The following is a 23,700-nucleotide window of genomic DNA, read 5'->3' as shown; positions in this document are numbered from 1 at the left end:
TTTCTTCCACTTTTCTTCCAGGTTTGACCTGGCACAGGGGCCACAAGGGAGCCTGAAAGCACAGGGATAACCACAGCATGGGCACAGAATACACTCTTGGCCAAAATGTCTGTTGAGGGCCATCACCCCTGATGGATTCCTAGCACACATCTGCTCCAAACCCACATTAGAGTGGTCCAGCTCAGCTAAGGAGGTCAGAAAAGCTGTCAGGCACCACTAGGGGAATATTGGGTCACAGCAGCCCTTCTCATGGCTCTCCTCAACAAGGCACAGTCAACTCCCTGCAGGGGAATATGATCCCACAGGGGCAATGAGGGGACCAGGCAGGAGCTGTGTGGGACAGGCAGTCCCTCCAAACCACAAGCCTTTATTTATTGTCCAGACAGAACAGGCAGAGTCACAAAGCAGTCCAGCCAGGCCAAAGAAAAGCCCTGGGTTTGGCTAAATATCAACAGAGATGGCAGAAGGGTTGGGAACCCAGAGGACAGCAGGAGAATGCCATCAACCTGAGCCTGTGTGAGTCCAGGACTGGGAAATCCAGCACACAAGTCTTGCTTCCAGGAAAGTAAAAATTAAAGCAAAGCCTGAAAAAAAAGGATTAAAAGAAAGCCAGATTCAAAGACCTCATAAAAGCAGTAAGGAAAACCTGGGAGGTAAAGGGGCTGAGGAATGAGAAAGCTCAACCCTCCTTGGCCTTCTGTTTTCCTCTTGCCCTGCTGAACTGGATGAATTGCATAGGGCACCCATGCTGGTCACAGTCACAGGAGGGCCAGGCAGCCATCAGCACTGGACTGGGGTCATTCTTCCCATTTTCTCCACATCCTCACTGCTCTGGATATCTCTGTGGTCCTGGCTGGGGCTGAAGTGACTGATCTCCAGCCTTTTCCTGTGGAGAAAAAGGGTCAGAAACAGGCTAGAGCACACAGCAGTGCCTGCCACAGCCCAACCCTTTCATCCCAGCTGTGCCCAAGCACAGGGCCCCAGAGGTGCCTGGCAGTGCTGAGGTGAGAGCAGCAGCCCCTCAGCCTGACCTTCCTGAGACCCCTCCCTGCAGTCCCCTTGGAGGGATTGCACAGACATGGGTCCCTGAAAGACCTGAGCTTTTGGGATGCCCATCTTTGCTCACCCCAGTTCCTGCTCCAGGCAGGGAGCACTGCCTGTAACTAGACTCTGCTGCCAAGGGAGGCTCAGTGGGCAGACCCATCCTGACCATCCCTGGCTACGGCAAATCTGGAGATGTGTCGGTGCAGTGTACAAACTGCTGCTTCTCCTGAAACTCAGGTCCTTCTGTGAGATTGCTGCTCTCATCCCAGCTGCCCCACAGCCCTATAATCCCCTCTGTGATGGTTGTCTGCAGAATTGCATTCCCCTACCTTTTTAATTATCCTCCTTAGTTTTGTTGGGCAAATACTTCCTTTTCCTGGAAAAGCAAAGGTGAGTCCTGGGTAAGAAACTGACATTGTGTACATATCTGCTGGACTTGCCCCCTTTGTACCTGCTGAACCTGTGCCCTTCCTACTCACCTGGAGAGCACAAACCACAGGATGACTGCAGCCACAAGGACGACTGCCAACAGTACAACCAGTCCAATCACAATCCCATGCCACTGGCCCACAGTCTGCCCTGCACCTAACAAAGAGCCAGGGGTGAGTGCCACAGCCTGCCCTCCTGCTGGCAATGGCCCCAAGAATGGCAAAGGGTATGTGCAAGTGTGTAGACCTGTGTCCTGGCTGAGGGATTTTCAGGGAGGGAGAATTACCCCCTGTGTGGGGATTTTGCTCTGTTCCACGTGAGACCAAAAGCTCTTGTGCTGAGCCAGGTCATTTCCAGGAAAGCTGCCAGGCTGGGAAAAGGGAACATGGAGGAGGGAGGCCTGGGCACCACCAGCAAGGAGACACTTACCAACAGAGAAGCTGTAGCAGACACAGGTGAACTTCTCTGCCTGTTGGAGGAGACAGGAGGGAGAGCTGAGCCCACTCGTGCAGCACTACCCCACCTGGAGGCAAAAGCGCCCAGCCAGGGCCCCCGAGCGAGCCCGGGAGCGCAGGGACACCATCCCGCCGAGGCACGGGAGAGGAGCCTGCCCTCCCAGGCAGCCCGGACCCAGCGAGGGGCCCAGCCCCGGCCGGCAGCATCCCCAGAGAGCAGGGGATGGGTACCTGCGGCGAGAGGCGGGCGAGGAGCAGCAGGGCCGTGTAGTCGCAGCCCGGGCGCAGGGCAGCGTTGTGCCAGCCCTGCCCGCGGCTGCCGTCGCCCAGCACGAAGTCGGTGGGGGCGGTGAGGTTGAGCACGGCGGCCAGGTACGTGCTGGCGTTGGAGAGCTGCGGCTGCCCCGAGCAGATGCCCTCGATCACCGAGGCGTCGTGCGTGGTGGCCACGATCAGCCGGTGCTCCCTGCAGGGCCGAAAGTCAGAGGGAGGCGGGAGCGGGGGCAGCGGGAGGGAGGCGAGCGCGGGCCGGCGCTGGCGTGGGGACAGCCAGCCCGGGGCTCCGGGGCTGCGGGGGCTGCGCTCACCGGGCCGCCTCAGAGGGACGGGCGATGGGGCGCAGGGGAAGCACGGCCGTCCCTCGGGATGGGGAGATGTCGCGGGCGCCGCGGCAGCCGATGGCCTCGGGGCGCGGGGTGTCTGGAGGGGAACGGCCGGGGAATGAGCATCGACGGGCAGGGCTGTGCGAGGAGCAGGGGCGGCCTGGGGCAACGCCGGCTGCCGGGCCCAGCTCGTCTGTGCCCAGGCTCCTGGGACAGCGACACAGCAAAGCTTTACCCGAGCTGCCGGTGGGAAACTCCCTCATCAGCGCGGCCCCGGCTCCGGCAGCCGTCAGGCCCCGGATCGTCACGGCGTAGCTGCTGCCGGGCCTGTGCTCCGGCAGCCGGTGCTCAGTGACGGAGCCGTTGAGCCGCAGCCGCTCCGTCTCCAGCACGCTGCTGTCCCCTGCGTTCCTGGCCGTGATGTTCAGCTGCGGACGGGAGACGCAGCTGGAAGGCAGCAGCTCCCGGCTGCCCGCCCGGAAGGTGCCCGCACCTGGCAGCGTCCCTGCCCGCCCGCCCTTCCCTGTGCCTGCCCCGGCTGGGAAAGGCTCGGCAGAGGAACGGGCAGGAGCCTCAGCCCCGTGCGGGGACTTCAAAGCAGAGAAGAGGAGAGGAGGAATTTGGAGCCAGCGCTCAGGATGAGTGAGCAGCAGCCTCTGTGAGCAAAGGGCTGAGCCTCTGTGAAGGGTAGAGGGAGGCTCTTCGTTTGAAGGGCTGTAGATAGAGACATGTAACTGAGCCTGAGGACAGGTCATCCCCTGGTGTATTGCAACACCAGAGGCACTGTGGTGACATCCTCCGCTGGAGGAATCTAAGCTTCTCGTTTGTCTTGTGTAAAGTTGGACTCTGAAGGCTTACTCTAAGAGAAAAGGAGAACAACTAAAGTTTCCATAAGTAATACAGATGAAGAGTCCCCATTTGCTCATGCGTCATCTGAATTTGTCATGAGACCCCTGTCCATTGTCACTTGCTGCCTTTACAAAAATATATTTTTCGCTTATGCAGAAGTGAAGACAACTGAAATTGGAAAGAAAGGATTCTTTTCATGAACACTGGTGTCTGGGAGAAGCTGAACAGCCTCACAGCATTGTCAAGAATTTATCTGATAATTTCTCTAGGAAAGAGCTAAGAAACAGCTGGCAAGGTCCCTGTCACACCATGGAGACCTCTGTCCTCAGAGAGGACCTAGAGCATACTAAGAACAATATCACCAGCACACAAACCCCCTCCCACTGCTAGAGGGGAGGGTTTTGCTGTGGAATGTGTCCCAAATCCAGAGAGAGAGGAGATGCTACTAGCCATGCATTGAGGAAAACTCAGCAAAATGGTGCAGCTCTCTGCAGGAGGGGATTTCAGGAGGGACTTTCAGAGGTTTACTCAAACAACAAGTTTTTCTGTGACAGGAACCAGAAATAAGTACGCAAGAGGCACAGGAAATCCTGGGATGCCACCCCAGAAGACACATCACCATGTGTTGCACACCAACCTCCAAAAGCCTGCCAAACCCAAAGCAGAGCAGACCCGGAAAGCAAGCCAAGAGGACATGGAGCACTTGCACCTCTCTGGGCATCTCAACAGCATGAGGAATGTGGAGAACGAAAGGAAGAAAGAAAACACTTGTGCTCATCAAAACCATATATTTACTGGCTGGGAATTGTGACTCATCCCACCTGCCCCTTTCCCACACTTCCCCATGTGCCTGCAAAGGCTGGCAGGTGAGGGTCTGCCCTGGTCCCTTGGTACCTGGTATCCAATGATCTCCCCGTTGCAAGAGGGCAGCGAGTTCCACCTGAGAGAGCCCCTGTCTGGATCCAGCCACAGCTCCTCCGGTTTGTCCGGCACTGGAAGCACAGACAGTGGGGTCACACGCAGGGCCGTGAGCAGGGCCTGAGGCCAGGGGAGGGTGCTGGCAGCTCCTGGCCATGGGACAGGCTGCAAAAAGGGTTTGTCTCCTGCAAAGGCCGCCTGTGCTGCAGCAGTGGGGAGCACAACAGTGTGGTGTGGAGAGGGACAATGAGAACAGGATGTGGCCTGCTCAGGGCTCTCCCAGCCCCTTCCCCAGAGCTCCACAGGACCCAAGCAGCCCTGATCCCAGGCACATCCCTGCAGGGAGCAAATGATCAGTCTGAGCTGACCTGTGACACAGCTCTGGACTGTTTCTTGTCTCTGATATTTCTGTGCACATACCTGCTTCCTCTGTCGTGAACAACCAGGAGAAAAGGGTTGTGTTGGGGGGAAAGTCGATGGTGACGCTGTACTCAGTGAAGGGCTGCAAAGGGGAGCAGGTGAATGTTCCCTCCTGGCCATGTAACATCTGCTCTCCATTCAGCTCCTGAGGCCCACAGGGAGGGGAGGGAGGTGCTGCCAGCCGGCACATGGCCCTCATGCCCCGGCAGGCATCAGGGAACCTGCAGGTCCAGTGCAGTTTGATGCTGGTGCTGGAAATCTCAAAGGTGTCAGGGTCAACCCGGAGGACTTCTGTGAAGGAGAGATTGCCAGAAGGTCACTGTATTCCCTTCCAGTCCCAGCCAGGCAAGGATGCTGCAGTCAAACAACCTTGCTTATCATGCAGCCCAGTGAGAGGGAAAGTGAGACTGAAAGTGGCCACTGCATCTCCCTCAAAGCACAGCAGGAGGAGTTGGACAGGAATGTGGGCGAAGGAGTGGAATAGCTACTCCTCAAGTAATTTTCCCAATTAATTCAAAACTGAGGTGTCTGTTTGTATCAGAATTTCTACAGTGCATTAGGTATACAGCTCTGTTCTCCCTTGGAGGGAATATGAATGCCCTATGCTGTGAGAAGAGGGACCTAAGCCTGCACCCTCCATGCTGCAGAACCTGGAGGGGCCCAGCCCACATGGAGGAAGGTGTGGTACTCACTGATCCACCATCTGAGAGGACAGAGGCAGAAAAGCCCTGCTCAAACAGTGATGCCATAGGCTGGCCACAAACTCCACCACAAATCCCTCTCCCATGCTTTTCTCCTTTGCTCTTGCCAGAAGCCCTCAGGGAGCCCCTTATCACCAACACTCCCAGTGGTGATCTGCAGGCTGGACTTGAAACCTTCCCTTTCCCTGGGCAGCACAGAGCCCAAGACCTCCTGTGCCCCACACCCTGCTTTCCCTACTCAGGAAGAGCAGAGCAAGGCAACCAAGAGGGCTCCTGATCCATTCCTTACCACTGCACTCCACACTGGACCGGATGCGGACCCAGACACCTCTGGAGTTTCTTCCAGTCCAGACTTCTCTGTATACAGGTTTCCCATGAGTGAAGGACTGGACTTCACTCGAACATTTGACATGGGTGAAGGATGGCTGGAAACCTTCAAGGCAGCTCAGCATCACTTCTTCATTCTTCTTATAATTCTTCTTGTCTGGTGCCAGCTGGAGTCTGGAGTCCCACAGGGGCCTTTGGCATATTTCTGGTAGAGGTGAAAAGAGGGTGTTAGATGGGCTGGTGGTGATGAGATATGGGTGAGTGGTGGGAGACAAATCCCCAGCAGCCCCGAAGGGAGAGGTGTCTGCTGGAATGTGACCTGAGGGCAAGGCTTGTTGGGAAGGGGCTTTCCTTATGCATGGAAATCATGAAGGATCAGTCATCCATGAACCTGCCCCATTCACACTTGTGTCCATGGGCACCATATTTCCTTCTCCAAAGTCCACAGCAGAGAGATTCTAAGGACAATAACCTCTGCACTAAGAGACACCCTCCATCCTCTCATTCAGGCCTGTCACTTAGCCCAGCTCAGGTGGCACTTGCTGGACCATGGCACCACCACTCCTGCTGGCACGGGTGTCCCCTTCAGCCATGGCTCATCCCTCAAACAGGGGTCAGCCATGTCCCTGTAACACTTCTGGGCTCCCTGTTCTCACTCACTCGGTGCCTTGGCTGCTCTCCTCCTGCCCCACACCACTGGGCAGCAGGACATGGGGGTGAGCAGTGCCTTCTCCATTCACATCTCCTGCTTTACCAATGCCCCTGCACCTTTCTCCTGACACAACTCTTCCTTCTTCTCATCACCTCCTCACCAAATTCACCACCCTCCAGGCCCAGTAGGCAGTAGCTGAGTAGCTGGTCTCAGCAGTTTGTCCAATGCTGCAGGATGAGGCTTTGTGGCAATGATTCCTACAGAGAAGAAGACTGGCTTCTGGAAGGAGCCCATGCCTGTTCAAGCCTCTACAAGTAGCTTTGTGAGACCTGAAGGGGTTTAAAATACCATCTCCCTTCTCCCAAAGGGACACATAAGGGATCTCACAAGGTGTAGACCGACTTTGCCACAAAGGGAAATGCTGATGACAAGCCACTTGTACTCAGGCTTTGCTCTCAAAGAGCCCTGATGGCAGAAGACCAGAGATGCCCAGCTGAGCACTACAACGAGCAGCTTTGTCCCCTGGCACATGGCTATGACCACCCCATGCTCAGACATCCAGCCACTGATCCTGCTCTGATCCAGCTGTCTGGCAAAGCAGCAGCAAGCTCCCTCTTGCACTGCTCTCAGCAGCCACAGTGTCCCTCAGGCACACCTGGGGATAGGATGTGTACAGAAAGTGACACCTCCCTGAAGACCTTTCCCCCGATTCCCAGTGTGTGAATTGATGCCAAATTCATGCCTCCTATCTCCAGGGAATGACTGGAAACTGGTTTTCTGGAGGGCATGATCCTTCACCACACAACCAGCCCAGTCCTGTCTCTCCCACAGAACCACAGTGAACACTGCATTGCAGCTCCTGTCCCTGGGGCTGACAGAGGCTGCCCCAGCCCTCAGGGGTCTGTCTGGGCTCCAGCCCAGGGCTGCTGGCAGTGAACACGAATATCAACATACAGGGGGAAAGGCAGCTGAAGATTCCAAGAGGAAGAACCATTTCTTACCTGTTCCCTGGGGCACTATTTGGATGTTGAAAAGATCTTCCTGGCCATGTGCTGACAGTAAAGATGCAAGAGCGAGGAGAGACCTCAGAGCCAGAGCCTGCAGGGCCATCCTAGTGTGAAGTCCCCAGGCAGGACTGAAATCTCTGCCCCACTCACTGCCTCTGAGCCCAGGCATCCGTATCTGACTGCAACCACAGGAAGGAAACAGACACATCTCCTTGTGAGATGCAGGAGGCTTCCCCTTTGGGCAGGGCAACACCCATCACTGTCAGCACTTCTGCCTTTTGATATCTTTTTACCCCAGGAGCATCCAGGCTCTGGGATTCAACAGAAGGAACCTTGTCACCAAGATCTCAGAGTTTCCTCCCCAAACCCTCCTAGTTATCAGGGCATTCAAGAATTGTTGACAGGAGTAAAAAGAAGTGTTACTCCTGTTTCTGAGGTAATATACTCCTGTTTCTGAGGTAACATACAAATGCTTTCTGACACTGCGTGGGTTTTAGAGTGGTGATGAGTCACTTCCCCTCAATGATCACAGGAGATGGAGGGCCTTTGAGAAGCCACATAAAGACCTGGTCAGAAGCACAGATAGGAATGGGGATATGAACTGCAAGGAATACTTCAATGCTTGAAACAGTCTGTGGCCCTTCTGAAATAAACACTCAGCCCACACCCTCTCTCATCCTTCCCCATTTCTCTATCCTCAGCTGCCTCCTCTTCCTGCTCTCTCTCAGCCTAGAGGCACTCTCCTCTGTCCCCAAGTGTGCAGACCACACTGCCCTACAGTGCCAGATGTGTGCTTGAGAAAACACAGTACCAAATCATGCCCCTTGCTCATCAGCAGCCACTGCTTTTTTATTCCTCTAGAATCTCCCATCCACTTTGGCTGTCTTGGATTCCAGAGGGCTGAGTGATCAGATGTGTGGGGCTGCAGAGGCACAGAGACCATACTTGTCCCTCAGTTTTGCCTGTGGCACATGCACCAGACACACTCCTGGCCAGGGAAAAGGATGCCCTGCTCATGGCTTCCCTCGACAAGGTGCAGTTACCTCAGCACCCACAGGGAACAGTGCCTCACAAGGGCAATGAGGTGACTAGGCAGGAGCTGGGGGCTGCAGGTAATCCCATCCAAACCACAAGCCTTTACTGACTGTCTGGAGTGGTGGTGTCATGAGGCTGACAGTCCAGGGTATGACTGGGAGGATGGAGTGGGAAGCAGGGTAGCCAAGGAGGTGGCAACTGCTCTCCCCTATCCCGAGCCTGCTCATTCCTCTTTCTCAACCAGCAGCAGCCACACAGTATTGAGCTGCTCTTCCCCTCTGTGCCCAATACCCACAAAGAGCTCCTCCATCAGGCACACATGTCACACCAGCAACAGTTCACAGGAAAGAGATATTTTGGTCCCAGTGGCCAGTTGCAGGTACTGAGCTGATGGAGAGACAGCTCATATGAATAACTGTCAAAACACGTCTTTACCAGCACATGCAAGTCTTGCCTGGCTAAAAAAAGCTGGAGAAGAGAGAGGTCAATTGCTCTATATTCTGGCAGTGCACTCCTCATCAAGGAGAGCCTTCAGGCTGCCCCTCAGCCTCCAGGCTGCATTGGATATTGGCAGGTTTGACTGGGGAGAGAGATAACACTGAAGTAAAAAACCATGACAGTTCTGTGTTCAGTGCTGTAAAAAGCACAGCCAGAACCAGCCTGTCACACTTGAGTCCAGGGAACTCAGGAGAGCCTGTGCATCCAGGAGCAGGAGATGGAAACATCACAGGCAACACACAGAGCTGGAGAAAAGAGAAGTTGATCTCCCCATTTGGCAGCAGTGCACCCCTCACCAAGGAGAGCCTTTGGCCTGTGCCTCAGCCTCCAAGGCTGCACTGGGCACTGGCAATCCACAGGGTGGGAGACAGTGGCTGTTGGAGATGATGGGACAGCAGCCCCAGCCAAGAGCCAGCAGATCCCAAAGGCTGCAGGACACAGATGTCCCAAGAGGGCCAGTGTCAACTGCATCTCACAAAATGGGAGACTAGCACCAACACCCACAGAGGAGGACACAGACCAACACAGAGGTCCAGCTATGCATAGTGGAGGTGGTGTTACCTATAGGATGGGGAGGAGGGAAAGCAGGCACACAAAACATTGCACTGGGAGCACGCAGCACCTCAGGTGTGTTTCCTTGGAACTGACAGGGGCTGGAAAAGCCTACTCCAAGCTCCTCCATGAAGATCCATGGGGTCAAGGCTTTCCCACACAAAACAAGGAAGACCCATGACAAGGGACCCATTCCAGGCAGCCCTTGAAACCAGAACAATTTATTGGTTGTTTCAGACACAGCCGTACAGTGGCTAGGGCAGCACAGCTAGGCCAAACTCAAGCAGAGGACAGGGTCTAAAGGGATACAAGGTGGAAAGAGGAGTTGTGAGCTCCTCCATTCTCAGTGGACATTTGCAGGCACCAAGATGCTGGTGACATGGCTATGGCAGAGCACTGGAGAACTACCAGGACATGTCCTTGCTGGCACAAGCAGGTCATCCTCTGTCTTGAGCTTCTCCTGTGCTGTGACAGAGGATTCTGGAGCTTGATGAAGAAGAAAACTTGGGGGGAAGGAATAACTCATGAGATGATTCATTGTCCTGCTTCTGGTGGTGGAGGACTAAGCCTTGAGAAGGCAAGTGCCATCACCATTGAGCCTCAGATGTTCACTCTAGCTGCTCTTCTTCCTCACTGTTCTGACTCTCCTGAGGATTCCAGGACAGGCAGGGGCTTGGGAAATCGCTCTCCAGCCTGGCCACATTTGCCTGAAGAGAAAAGAGAACCCAGGGCAGAGGCTGCTGCACGCCCTTGGCAGCATGAGGAGCTCGGACACAACATCACAGCTGGCAGTCCCCACTCTCTCTGTGCCATGTAGGGTCACAGGTAGGACAACCCATTTTTTTCCTACCTGCATCTTTCTCAAGAAAAGTCTCAATCACACAGTAATTATCCCCATGTACATTCTCATAAGGCTGGAGCTCTGGGGGGACAAGAGGACAGAAACAGCCTGAGGGACTCGGGGCTGTAGGAGAAGGAGCAGGGCAGCCTCAGGCAGGCAGCATCAGCAGGAGCTGCAGATCATCCTGGAATGCACACCATCAGGACAGCAGGGCTGGAAAGAGCAGCTGCCTACCCCAGGGAGAGTGAGAAGGAGCAGTTCCCAACCTTCACTGGCACCTCAGGGAGACCCCAGCCAGGAGCTGCTGGAAGAGGCTACTGAGCAGGGTCTCAGCTGGGAATAGATGTGGGACACTTTGGTCCAACAGGTCAGCCAAAGCCAGCTGGGCTGCCTGGAGCTACCTCAGAATGCCACCAGGCCCTCTTGAAATACACTTGCTCCCCTCCCAGCTCCAGCCCTACAGTCCCCTCTGTGCTGGGGATCTTACCTGTGTAGTGATCCTCCTCGGCTTTGCTGGGCAAAGCCCTCCTTTTTCTGGGAAGGCAAAGGGCAGTCCTGAGTCAGGGAGAGGCTGACCTAGGCCAGACCCTGCTGAACCCAGCAGCAGTGGCATGGAGGGTTCTGCACACCCTCCCTCTGCCCTGGCAGGCATTGTCCACCTACACCCCAAGGGACAGCAGTGGTGGCTGCAACAGCAACATGGGGAGAGGGTCTCTCAGCATACATAGCCCCTGTCCCAGCCCTGGGGAAGTCACTTAGAGCCCCAGCCAGGAGCTCTAGAGCCCATTTGTGTTACAACCAGCCAGCTGCATCATCTGCACCCAGAGAAGGGTGGGAGCAACTGGGGAACCCTCTCTATCCCCACCCACCCCACAGAGCACAGCATGGCCTGAGACAGACCGACACTCCCAATCTTCTGCCACTCACCTGGAGAGCATGAACCAAAGGATCCCGGCAGACAAGGGGATCAACAGCACCACCACCACCACTACAGTGACTGCTGACCAAGGCCAAGGGTCTGGAGACTGCCCTGGAGCTAACACACAGAAAGGAGTGGGTGTCACAGCCTGGGCTGTGCACTGGCAGTGGCCCCAGCCTTGCTGCTGGGTGTGTGCACCTGTGTAGAAATGCATGTCCAGACCCTGCTGCTCTGGCTGCTGCAGGGACAGGCAGCAAGACAGTCTTCCCCTGCCTGCACATCTGCTTGGGCAAGGCAGAGGAAGGCTCTGGAGCACAGGGCCTTGTCCCATGGCCCTAGCTGGAGGGTCTGGCAGCCTGCTGAGCCATCCTGCACACAGCAGGAGGACACAGACCCAGCCTCAGCAGTCCTAGTGCTCTCTGACCTTGAGCCACCTGTGCACCCAATGCAGGGATGGGTGTTGCCTTCTTCAGTGGAAGAGTAGAGTGGGGCTGGTCTGGTATCAAAGGCACAAACAGTGGCTGAAGCAGTGCAGCTTCTTTGCAGACCTGCCAATGAAAGCCCTCAAGGAAGGACTCACCCAGCTCCCTGCCCACTGCCAAGCCAGGTGACCACACTCCCCACCCCAGTCTGAGCTAGGACAGGGTGGTTGCACACACAGGTCTGGAAGCTCCTCCAGACTCAGTACTCATCCCTGAGAGGCCACCTCAACCAGAAACAGGACAGAACAACCATTACCCCGGGCGTAGTTTTGGAATTCCAGCTCTGATGCAGCCCCAGTCCCAGCTGCCGTCAGGCCCTGCACTGTCACAAAGTATTTTCTGCCAGGTGTCTGATGAGGAGGCACATACTCAGAGACAGACTGGTTCACCAACACCCGACTGAATTCGAGGAAGCTGCCATCCTCTGCTCTCGTGGCGGTGATGTTCAGCTGGAGGAAGGACAGGGAGCTGCTAGACAGTAGCACCAACATCCTGCTTCTGCACTGGGCAGCTCTGTGGAGAGGGGCTGCTACTGCTGGCTGGGCACAAGAGGGGACCTGGCCCTACCAGGAACACCAGCAGTGTAGAGCCTGTGGGCCCTGGCCAAGAAAGGCTCACACCTCTCCTAAGGCTGCCTGCACAGAGCTCCAGACAAAGGGAGGGTGCCCATGGGCACTCCATGGACTCCTGGTACCTGGTATCCAATGATCTTCCCTTTGCAGGAGGGCAGTGGCTTCCACCTGAAGGACCCCCTACTGGGATCCAGCCGCAGCTCCTCTGGTTTGTCTGGCACTGGAAGCACAGGAGAAGTGGATGATGCATGGATAGCAATTGTTTGTCCCTCACAAAGGCTGCTTTTGCCTCTGCAGCAGCAATGGTGTGATGAGGGGGAACACCCTGCTGTAGGGCCCTGCACAGCCCCTTACCCAGATCCCCACAGGCTGCAAGCAGATCCAATCACAGGAACATCACAGCAGGGAGCAGATGCTGTGGCTAAGCTTCAGGTCATCCTGACATTTAATGTAAACATACCCATTTCCTTTGTCGTGAGGAGCCGTGTGTACAGGATTGTGCTAGGCAGCAGGGAAATGGTGACACTGTAGACAGTAAAGGGCTGCAGAGGGGGGCAGGTGAAAGTTCCCTCCTGGCCTTGTAGTATCTCCTCTCCCTTCACCTCTTCAGCCTTACAGTTTGAGGAGGAATGGTGCTCCAGCCGGCATCTCCCCCGAATATGCTGGCACATATCAGGGAGCCTGCAAGTCCAGTTCAGTTTGATGCTGGTGCTGGAAATCTTCAGGGTCTCAGGGACAACCTGGAGGACATCTGTGAAGGCAATGTTCCAAGAGGATCACTCCCTCCCTTCCCCTCCAAGCCTTGACATCAAACTCCATCAACCCCACCATTCCCTCACTTGCCTGTCCCCAGCACAGAGTGGACAAGGACATTCTGCCTTCTTCCAGACTACGCATGCCAGGTTGCCAACAGCACAGTCATAAACCTGGGATGCATCCAGAATTTTCTCTGGATTTCTCTGCCATGCCCTGACCACCCCAAGCACAGAGCACTGACGCTGTGCCACCCATGCAGAATTGCTCTCCATGCCTGGGGAGGACAGGCTGAGAGCACTAGGAGAGTGTCTGGCTTGCTCACTTACCCACACAGGTCAAATTCTCTGTCATGGGGTGCCAGATGTCTGTGCTATTCCTCATTAGCCAGCCACTACGAGGAATCACTGAACCGTCGCTTGGCTTCAATGCCACACATTTGATCTCCATGGGTGGAGGCCGGTACCCCTCAGGACACCTGATCTTCACCACTTCATTAGGGTTGAAGGTCCCCTGTTCTCGGTCAAAGATAAGCCTGGGGTCCCACTGGGGCTTCTGGCATTTCTCTGCACCAATAAGATGGGAAGGTGTTAGCTGGTTAGTGTGGCTCTGCAGGGCATGCCAGGGATGGAGAAGGGCATTCCCCTCCCTGGTCCATCAGGGCAAGAGATGAGCTCCAGGACACTCCCAAGAGCAGCCCTTCCACATCAATTCTTGGCAAGGATGAGGACAAGATGAACTCCAACCTTCTTCCCTCAGGTCTCCTGGGAAGAGCCAGGAGGAGCTGGAGTCAGGACTGAGAGGAACCCATGAGGGGTATGTACTGCACACAAAGGCTGCCCAGAGACTCTGGTGCCCTGTTTGTCCCTCAGGCAGGATGACAACACCCTGATTCCTCATGAGAAGGCATAAAGTCTGAGCCCCAAAGCTGGCTCTGCAGTGACAGCATGCAACAGGGAGGAGGGACCAGCACATGAGGAAGGGGCCACACCTTTACCCTTGTCACCTGTGCCACAAACACCTTCCAGGCTTATAACACTGTAGACCTGACTTTCTGGCACGTGCCCTTGGCAGAAGCCCTTAGGGAGACCTGTGTCTCCCACACACCACCCAGCCTCCTGTGGGCATAGCCTGAAGCCCTGCATGGTTCCTGACCTCGTGTGCCATGGGAAGTGCTAGTTACTGCCAAAATGGCTACTTTGGTATCCACGTAGAGATATTTGTACCACAACTCCCTCCTGCCAGGACCCTCAAGGACTAAAGCTGGCATCAGCCATCTCCCCACCAAAGCACCCCTGCAACCCCAGGGCAGGCACAGGGCAGACTCAGAAGCTGCCTTCAGCAGCACCTGCCATTTCCCCAGGCAGCACAGAGCCAGAAGCTTCCTGTGCCCCCATAGCCTGCCTTCCCTGCTCAAGAAGGGCAGAACAGGGTAGTCAGGAATGCTCCTGATGCCTCCTTACCAAGGCACTGTACCCTGAACTTGGGCTGAATGTTGATCCAACTGCCTCTGCTGTCCCTTCCATTCCAAACTTCTCTGTAAACGGGATTCCCATTGATAACAGACAGAGCTTTTCCTGTACATTTGACATGGCTGAAGCGTGGCTGGAAACCCTTGGGACAGCTCAGCATCACTTCTTCATTCTTCTTGTAACCTTCCTGGTCTGGATCCAGCTGGAGTCTGGAGTCCCAGTGGGGTTTTTGGCATGTTTCTGGCAGGGGCGAAAGTAGGTCTTAGTTGGCCTGGGAGGCTTCAAGGAGAGCAGGGTATGTGGTGAGGCCTCAGCAATCCCCAGCAGTCCCTCTAGCTCCTGAAAGGAGTGGGAAGGTGACACATCCATCTGCTACGATGGGACACCTTGGCAAGGCTGGTTTGGATGGGGCTTTCCTTGTAGGTGGGTGTCAGCTGGGGCTGGTGCCTGTCCAGGCAGGTAGTGGACAAGGATGTGCCAGAATTCAGTAGGGGAATGGTCTCAGGAATCAAATGCCTAAGATTCAAGTGGCCTCGACATGGCGTCAGAGTTGCATCCCTGGCCACAGTGATGATGGAAGCTTGGGGATGGATGAACAGGGCAGAAATCAACCACAGCACTTGGTAGGAAGCATTTCCTGACACTCTGCTTACCAATACACACTATGTTCCCCTGAACTTGAATCCACACACCACTGTCCTTTCTCCCCAGCCATGTGTCTCCCTTTAGAGATATGGAATAATTCAATTGCTGAACCCTGTTTGCACATTTGACATGGGTGAAGGATGGCTGGAAACCATTGTTGCAGCTCAGAGTCACTTCTTCATTCTCTGTGTAAGTGTCACGGGCTGGTGCCAGCTGAAGTCTGGGGTCCCACCAAGCAGGCCTTTGGCATTTGGTTTCTGTCAGAGGTAAAATTGGGTGAGGAGTACTTTTGGGAGGTTATGAGAGGAGACTTGGGACAGGTCTCTCATTCACCCTGACACATACGAGTGTCATATGCCCAGGCACTCTCCAAGCACACAAGGCTCCTTGTCACCCCATCTCCAGGACTCACAAGCCTCCCTTGGATTCCACCCCCTGCACGGGGTGTTTGAGCCCCCATTTTCTTGTCTCCCTCGTGTGCAGGTGAGCCATGCTGCAGTAACAGCCTCTCAGACCACAAACATGCCAAACCCTAGAGAAGCTTTCCAGGCAAAAAAACAGAACCCCTGCAGCTATTCCTGCTCCATGCTGAGGCAGAAGATGCTGGCTGGGAAGGTTTCCTCTCCCCAGGAGCACAGACCCCAGCAGGTGCCTACAGCAAGGTGCTGAGATGAAAAGAGCATTGTCACTACCAGGACATAGGGGAAAGCCAAAGCGTCCAAGACTCCCAGTCCTGCTCTGTCATGTGTGTTAACAGGTCACAGAGGGTCTGTCACCAGCTCAGGACCCTGGGTCAGGGTGGTGCAGGGCTGTGCTTACCTTTGCAGGTGGCAGTCTCATTCCACAGTATCTGGGTCCCTCTGGAAATGCACTGAATCTGTGAGATGGATGGCACAAACTCCCCAACACAGCTGAGCTGCACCACTTCATTCAAAGCATACATGTCCTTCTTTGGCTTAAACCGCAGTTGGGGGTCCCAGCCCAAGGGAGCTTTACATTTTCCTGTGTGCAAAGGCCAAGAGGCAAAGCCTGAGGGTCACTGAGCTCCAGCAGCATCCTTGAGGATGATGGTGTTCCATCCAAAGGGCTGCCAGTCCCCTTCTCTTCAGAGGGATGGCAGAGATGGCACCTCCCAGGATGAGCCCCATTCCCCAGATGCTTTATCCCCCTCACACCCTCAGGGGCAGTGCAGGAGGGTTACCCATAGGCCCTCCTGCCCACCCGCTGCTGCAGGGACACCCCAGCCAGGGGGATCCAACAGCCTGGGCAATGCTGCTCTCTCCCACAAATACAGGGGCTGTGGGAGTGCACCAGACCCAGAGAGTCACTGCTGCCATTCCAGACTCCACAGCTTGGTCCCATGAAGTGACTGCCAACTGTAATGGTGAATAACAGGAGTAAAGTTGCAGGTAACAAGAGAAAGAACAAAGCAATTCTGCAGTGGAAGCAATAGCTACAGGAATGAGGCAGAGAGAAAATGAACCATCTAAGTCCTTGAAAAGGGAAAAACAAAAAAATAACACCCTTCTCATCCAGGATGTTTACCTGTGAGTTAGAAAACACCCAATTTTGACAAGTTTTGTTACGTTATTCATCACCCTAGTGATGAATCCTTGCTCTTAATTGTAGGAAAAAACCCATACTCTCAGTTCATTTGCTTCCTTCTCTCAAAAAGACCACCACTCTTCTAGCATGTACCACAATTTCTTGGAACACTGTGCTTTTACAGTGAAGAAGGGAAACAGTGAGTCATAGTAATGCAGGCAAGCATTGACTTCAGTAAGATATACTAATAGCCAAAGATTGTATCTGTATCAGTATACCTGCTTTTGTTTGCCTTGGTGTGCTGGCTGTGTGGATTTGCCACCTGGCACACCTTTCTGTGCGGAACTGTAAATAAATCAAATACCTTGACTCTATGTGTTAATCAGCTTTTTCCACACTTGGTGAAGGAAGCTTTCAACTAGAGTCTGCCCCTCAGACCACCTAAGTTCACACCAGTGGCCACAAAGCTCACACCCTGTTCAGTGTGCTCAGCCTAGCCTCTGCACTTCACCCAAAATGAGTGCCTTGTCCTGCCCTTGGCAGACATGTCACCTAGACATGCTCACTCAGTGCAAAACAAGTCCATGGGGAGACAGTAGGCATGGAGGTGGCTTTTGCTGAATGAGGATGAAACACTTATCTTGAGCTGCAACTGCCCACTTCCAGCCAGCCTGCACTCACCACTTCCCTTTTCTGGCAGCAGGTTTCCATGTCATCATCGCAACCCTCTTCCCAGCTCTCCACCCTGAAGGACAGTGGTTACCAGCCCCATCCTTTTAGACCACTGGTGCAGACATGAAACATTTCCCCCCTCAGTGGGGTCTCTTCCAGTGCCCTCAGAGTACACACTTCACTGAGGGAAAACTACCTGACAGACATGAAACCTTGACTTGGTCCAAGCCTCATCAGGCATCCTCCTCACACACCTTTCCCTCTCCTGGCATTAAACACCCTGAAGTAACACACACCCTGTCCAAGGGTGACATCCAGGATCCTTTTGGGTCAGTCCCAGACATCAGTACAGACTAGGTGAGGAGAAGTTCCATCCTGCCCTGGATAGCTGAGAGCTGCCCACTGCTGGAAGGGCAGCATTCCTTGGGCCACCAGTGATGGGCAGCATGACTCATGACCCCTCTGATGATTTGGCTAGCCACTTCTGCTCCCATTTCCCTAAAGAGAGACTATTCATAGCTCAGGTCCCTTAGGCATGCTGTGCCCCATGGAGACCTCAACAAGTACCAGCAAGCCCAGAGCACAGCACATAATCACCACAGGAAAGCCCACATTCTTTATAGGAAGACCCTAGCAGAGACCTAGGAGCTGTCCCTAACCCTCCTAGTATGCAGAAAGAACAGAAGAAGCCTATCCTCTTGATGTGAACAATCCCACCAAACTACAGTTCCCTCAATCCCAGGGACTATGGGAGAGAGCAGACATCCCAGCTAACAGAGTTTACAGCTCCCCACGTCTTTGACAAACACCATCATCGCCTGTGACAGGGGTGCTGCTTGAACTGTCCAGAAAGGCCATCACTGCTCTAATTGCTCTGGATTCATCTGTCTGCTGCATAACAAGACCAGGCCATCTCCTGCTCCCAGTAACACTACCCACTTCTTAGAAGGACACTGCAAGTCCCATGTTCATGAAAGTTTCCCAGCACACTAAGGCTTGCTGCCCTCCATCTCAAATAGAGCTTTGTCCCACCACAACCTGAAGAATGCCTGAGTGTCTCAGGCATATGCAGACACCAGCTTCAGCCCTCCCATAACCTCAGCTAAGGGCTGAGCAGGGTAATGCCATGTAGCAAATATGCAGGTAGAGGAGCAGCAAAACCATTTTGTAACCCACTCTTACCTGCTTCCTTATGCACCCACGGAGTTACAGGACCATGGTGCATTTGTCCCTGTGCAAGCAGCAGAAGAGCAAGGGCCAGGAAGAATGTCATGGCTTGCACTGGCAGGGCCATCCAGGCATGAAGTCCCTGGGCAGGACTCAGCATGAGCCAGTCGGGAAAGGTGTCTGTTCAACTCCACACAGGAGAGGTATTCACACAGAAATGAGACAGACCCATAGGGAAATCACGTGTGGTGCAAGAAGCTTCCTCTTTGGAAAGAGAGCATCTCACCAGCCTCAGCGTTGATTGTCACGCATCTTCCCACAGACAGGCTCCATGCAGTCTCCCAGATACCTTAGTCCAGCCTTCTCCCTGGCCACCTCAGGCTCCCATAGCCCTGCTTCCACAAGCACCTCCAAAATGTTCTCACATCTGTCTCTCTCCTTCCAGATTCAGTGGAGGGTGTTGAAGAACACACCCCTGATTAATGTGCTCAAGCCACCCTAGGCTGCTCTCATCATGCATCACTTTCTCTTTCAAATCATGGAATCATTTATGTTGGAAAACACTTCTATGACCATCAAATCTAACCACTAAGCCAGCACAATAAGCCCACCACTAAAATATGTCTCTAAGTGCCACATCAACATAACTTTTAAATACTCCCAAAATTCTTTCTTCTTGTTACCTTGAACTGATCCAGCTGCAACATTCTGGCTGTTGAATCCCACCAGTAGAGTTTCCTGAACTGGAAGTGTTCTCTTTTCCTTTCTTCTCCAAACCTTTCCTACTCAGCTGCTCTTTGTCAGTGCCTTCTAGGATGGGAAGCACTCAACAAGGACAGTGTCAACAGTATGGGGATAAGAGAATCTTCCTGGAGATGGATGGAGGGGTCTTGTTCCTGTTACTGTTCAGCTCAGGTAGGGTCTTTGGGTATGGGAGAGAATTCCCTAAGTGCTCTCCATTTGGGGCATGCTCACACTCTCCCAGTCTCCTGTCCCTGCAGATGTGACCACTAAGCTCTTCTCTGAACCCCTTTTCAGCTCACAAACTGTTGTACAACTTCAAGCTTTCGTGAGTCCTGACTCCCTGTGCTGTTGCAGCTCTCCTGGGCCATTCCTCTTTCAACTCTGTGCTTTACAGAGTCTTTCCCTCTGTGTTTGCCTAGATAGACAAACACAGTTGCCTTATGGTGTAACACTATCTGTGTTCTGGGAACCGGTGCTGTCACCCAGGGTGTTTTTCACCACCCAGCTGGAACTCGTTGGCCCAGAGTTCCCTGGCAGAACCTTTCCCAGGAACCACCATTTTCAGGACAGTGCTTGGTGTATCTATCTGTATTATCCTAGCAAACCAGCAACACTTAGGGCTTTCTGTAAACTAGATGTCTCCTAAGGTCCATTTGGGAACATCATTGCATCAAGTCCAGCTGTGTCACATGCAGCTGTTGTGAGGTTAATGGGTGAAGTGTCCTAGAAAGCTTTCAGCAAAAGGAACAGCAGCACTAAGTCATGTCCTTCTTGTTTCCTTGATGGATCCCTGTCCTTTGGGAAGCAGGTTTTTCTTGTTCCTGTACAGTCAACAAAGGTGCAAGCGCCCAGGAGAACGGCCACAGCCAGCACTCACTGGGTCATGTCCTAATAACATCTCAGAATTAGACACAGGCACTCTCACTGACTCTCTGTGGTATGTGAAAGCAAAACCAATGGAATTTAACAGCCAAGCTTCAAAAATTCATATGTGGTATAGCAGGCTTCCTATTACCCCTGGTGAGATTATTTCTCTTCCCATGTCCTGAGGGGAAAAGAAATCTGGGTCTGGCCTCTCCCTCCTTAGAAATTTATCGTTGTTTTGCAATTTGTTATTTTCTTGGTGTACAGCATCCACTAGAAAAATGCTGAATATTGAAAGCCGGCACACTCAGCCATATGCATTGAATTCAATATCATTGCAAATGTGATTGCTGAGCTGTTTCCTGAAGGTCCATTTGGTTATCAAAGACCTACCAGGACTCAGACTTTCAGACTGAAGAGAGAAAAATCCACATAATCTGAAATTTACAATCAGACTTACTTCAGATAGAGAAGAATATTGGAGGCTCAAAACCATCCACAAAACCACAAGGAAAAGGAGAAGTAGCTGTGGCTTTTGATAATCAGGCTGTGTGGAAAGCACTGCTAACACAGCCACCATGTTCCCCTATAGTATAGTCTATTACAGTGTCAGAACTCACAAACAACAGTAGTATATTAGGGTCTTACCTACCTCCCTACCTCACACCTTTCCCAAGGGAGTCCAGTGTGGGTTGTACCTATAGATGGTGGTGTCAGATGATGGTCAGGGTGGGCAGGCTACAGCCAGGCTGGGATGTCAACCCAAAGGTGCTGGGTCACACTCAGACCTGAGGAGGGTAGCCCAATCAGATCCATCCCTGGAAAAGCCAGGAAGGGGTCTGTTCCCTGCACAGCACAAGCACATGACCCTGTGTGACCTGGGGGTCTGTGTCTTCATACGGTGCTGGTCCCTCTCCAGGATGCAGAGTCTGCCTCAGTCAGGGCTGCAGCCTGTGCGACCAGAACCTAGAGCATATTCTGGCAAGGGGAATGGGAAAATGCCTACAGGATCCAGCCAGAACTCAGTCTTGAACCCTGCTGTGGGCTTTTCCTCATACTTTCAGTGACTTTGTCAATCCACCAGGCCCAAGCCTCCTTCCACACAGGGATCTTGCAGTGCCATCAATGAGACAATGGCCCATGCTCCATGCCACCCTGAAATTAGAAATCCTCCAGCCCCCTTCCCAAAACAAGGATAGAACACAGACATCTTAAACCCCTACAGCTCATCTACAGAGCTGGGGGTAGAACCCACACCTATCGGCAGAAGGAGGGTAAGAGGAGCGTTAGTAGTTCTGGGGTGCAGAGGCATCAGCCCTGATCATGACAGGTGACATCCTGGTTGTGATCAGTTATCATCGTCTGCCTTGGACCCAGTAAAATATCTGGGAGGTCTGCAGGGAGCTTTGTTGGCCCAAGAGAGGGGTGGCACTGGGGTACCTTTGCTATCACCCAGTTGGTGACAGTAGCAGGGGCAGGGACTCCCTCTTGTGCAACTGGTCACCCAAGGCTATGAAGGCTAGCACAAGGCTACCACCTCTGCTCTTATGGTGGCTTGAGGAGCTGCCAGGTCAGATCCAATATAGGTGTGCTGAGAGCAGAGGTGTGACAGGGCATGTTGCAGAGTTCCCAGGAGGGCATTCCTGGGTGCCGGGCAGGGCAGGGGTAGGCCCTGAGGGCTGGATAATCCCTTTGCTATGACTGCTCCATTTCCTCTTCCCAGGGGAGGGAGCAGGGCCTGATGACTGCTCTACACAGGGAGCATCTTCTCACCTTTCTGAGTTCACTTGCACATGCCTTCTCCCCAGAAGCACACACCCAAGCTAGGCAAGATTCTGTCCTGGCACTGCCACTGTCATGCAGCTCCCTCTGGAAATCTGCCAGCCCACTGCACCCTGCCCAGGCCATTAAGGCCTTCCTGGCCTGGTGCTGCAGCCCACACCAACCCTAAATACACCCCAAATCTCCGTCATGCTCAGACTGTCAGCATCTCCTGTTTGGCTGCACATTTGCTGACTGCCCAGAAAGGTATTTTTAGCATATAAAACTGGACATAAGCAGTTCACAGCTGGGAGCAGGGTGGAGTAAGCCCGGGCAGGGGAGGGGGGTGGGATGCTGCATTTTTGTTTGAGGAAGATGTGCTCAGAAATGAGGTTTCGAGCTCTGGCCTCCAAGCAGTTCCATATCTGACCCAGACATTCCTGTTTCCATCCCCAGAACCACCTTCAACACATCCCACCCTGGTTCTTGGACAGGGAATGTGACTAAACCCAGGATGTGGGAGTTTTAAGATTTGAGGCAGTATCTCAGGTCAGACTAGCTTCCCCCTGAACTGCCTGAAGGCTCTCTGCAACAAGATGAGAACTCCCGATCTGTTCTTTCTGCCCTCGTGCTTTATATCCCCTTCCCACCATCTGCTCTCCATCACAGGTGGTATATTGTGCCAGTGGTCTCTCCAGCTGCCTGAGCAGCTCTCTGTCTCCTTGTCAAACTTTTCACCCTGCACCTGCTTCACTGCTCAAGCCTCCCTGCATTGCTCCCATTTGAATGTTACACCCCACCTCATGTGCTGACCCCAGTCATCCACAGAGAACTGATGGAGTGTTTGGTGGAGCCTGGAGTCTCTCCTTCTATCCCATTAAACAAAGAGTTTGGACTTCCCTTTACAGTTTTCAGCCTGTACAGCCTCCAAAGAAAAGCAGATCCTGAGAAACCACATATGCCAATCAGGTATCTCGGAAGAGAGAAGTGCTCGAAATATACTGACTCCAAAAGGAACCAAATGAAAAGGGAAGTCAAACAGGGGTTTCTCCAGTGAAAAAAAGCCACTGGGCTGGTGGAGGGGATAAGGTGGCCCAGCTGGTGGTGCTGGAAGACCACAAAATCTGGTATTCTGTGGTCTTCAGACTCCCTCATCCTTGGTGCTGCACCAATGGTGCATTGAAGGAGGTATCACTGCTGTCAGTGGGACACAGAGCTAGCACAGCTCCTACCTGACCTATCCCAGGATACCTGTCCATGTTCTGCCTTTGCAGGTACCATCAGTAGAATCTCCTCAGAACACCTTCCTTCACACATGGGATACTGGAATGCCAAGGTCTTGGCTGGACCCCTGCTCACCCCTTTCCTCAGTGTGTGGCCCTGCAGAAGGCCCAGGAGCGTGCTGTCTTCCCCAGCACTCAGCCCCTACTCGAAGCTTGTCATGGAATGATCCTCCACAGAGTCTGGGCAGGTGGGGAGAAGAGGAGAGAAGAGGGCACAGTGTCCTGGTAAGTCAGTGTGAGTGGTGTGGATGGCACAGTGCCCAGAGCTTAGAGAGCAGCTGCCCTTTGTTGTATAAATACGTGCATAAAGCCACGTGTGCTCCAGCCCAAGATCAGTCCAAGGTCAAGATATTGAGCAGACCAACAGCAGTATCACAGCAGACCTGGGGGGAAAAGGAAGATCCTGTCTCATGCCACAGCCTCCTGTGGGGAGCTCTATGCCCCTTCAGCCAGCAGAAACATGCACAATGCCTTTTATGATCCCTTTTTGT

At 53.6% G+C, this 23,700-nt stretch overlaps 1 protein-coding gene and 1 long non-coding RNA gene across 2 annotated transcripts; both read right to left on the bottom strand.

Moving 5' to 3' along the window:
- Positions 1–394: 394 nt before the first annotated feature.
- LOC310922384 lies at positions 395–1,945 on the bottom strand. Its single transcript, XR_014592414.1, has 4 exons — positions 1,903–1,945; positions 1,524–1,629; positions 1,374–1,420; positions 395–886 (listed from the first exon to the last, which is right to left on the bottom strand). It is a non-coding gene; the product is annotated as an uncharacterized lncRNA (long non-coding RNA).
- Positions 1,946–1,987: 42 nt separating this feature from the next.
- LOC310922530 (uncharacterized protein) lies at positions 1,988–7,558 on the bottom strand (the record flags this gene model as incomplete). The annotated part of the gene is made up of 7 exons (XM_083883160.1): positions 7,399–7,558; positions 5,708–5,950; positions 4,718–5,008; positions 4,274–4,371; positions 2,516–2,958; positions 2,160–2,394; positions 1,988–1,996 (listed from the first exon to the last, which is right to left on the bottom strand). Exons 1-7 carry the CDS (start codon positions 7,505–7,507, stop codon positions 1,988–1,990), a joined length of 1,428 nt encoding a protein of 475 aa, XP_083739286.1. The 5' UTR covers positions 7,508–7,558.
- Positions 7,559–23,700: the final 16,142 nt, after the last annotated feature.

This window comes from Zosterops lateralis (genome assembly GCF_965231275.1).
Source record: "Zosterops lateralis genome assembly, chromosome: Z".
In the NCBI taxonomy this organism is placed as follows: domain Eukaryota; kingdom Metazoa; phylum Chordata; class Aves; order Passeriformes; family Zosteropidae; genus Zosterops; species Zosterops lateralis.
Note: the sequence above shows the minus strand (reverse complement) of the source record. Positions and strands in the feature narration are given on the sequence as shown.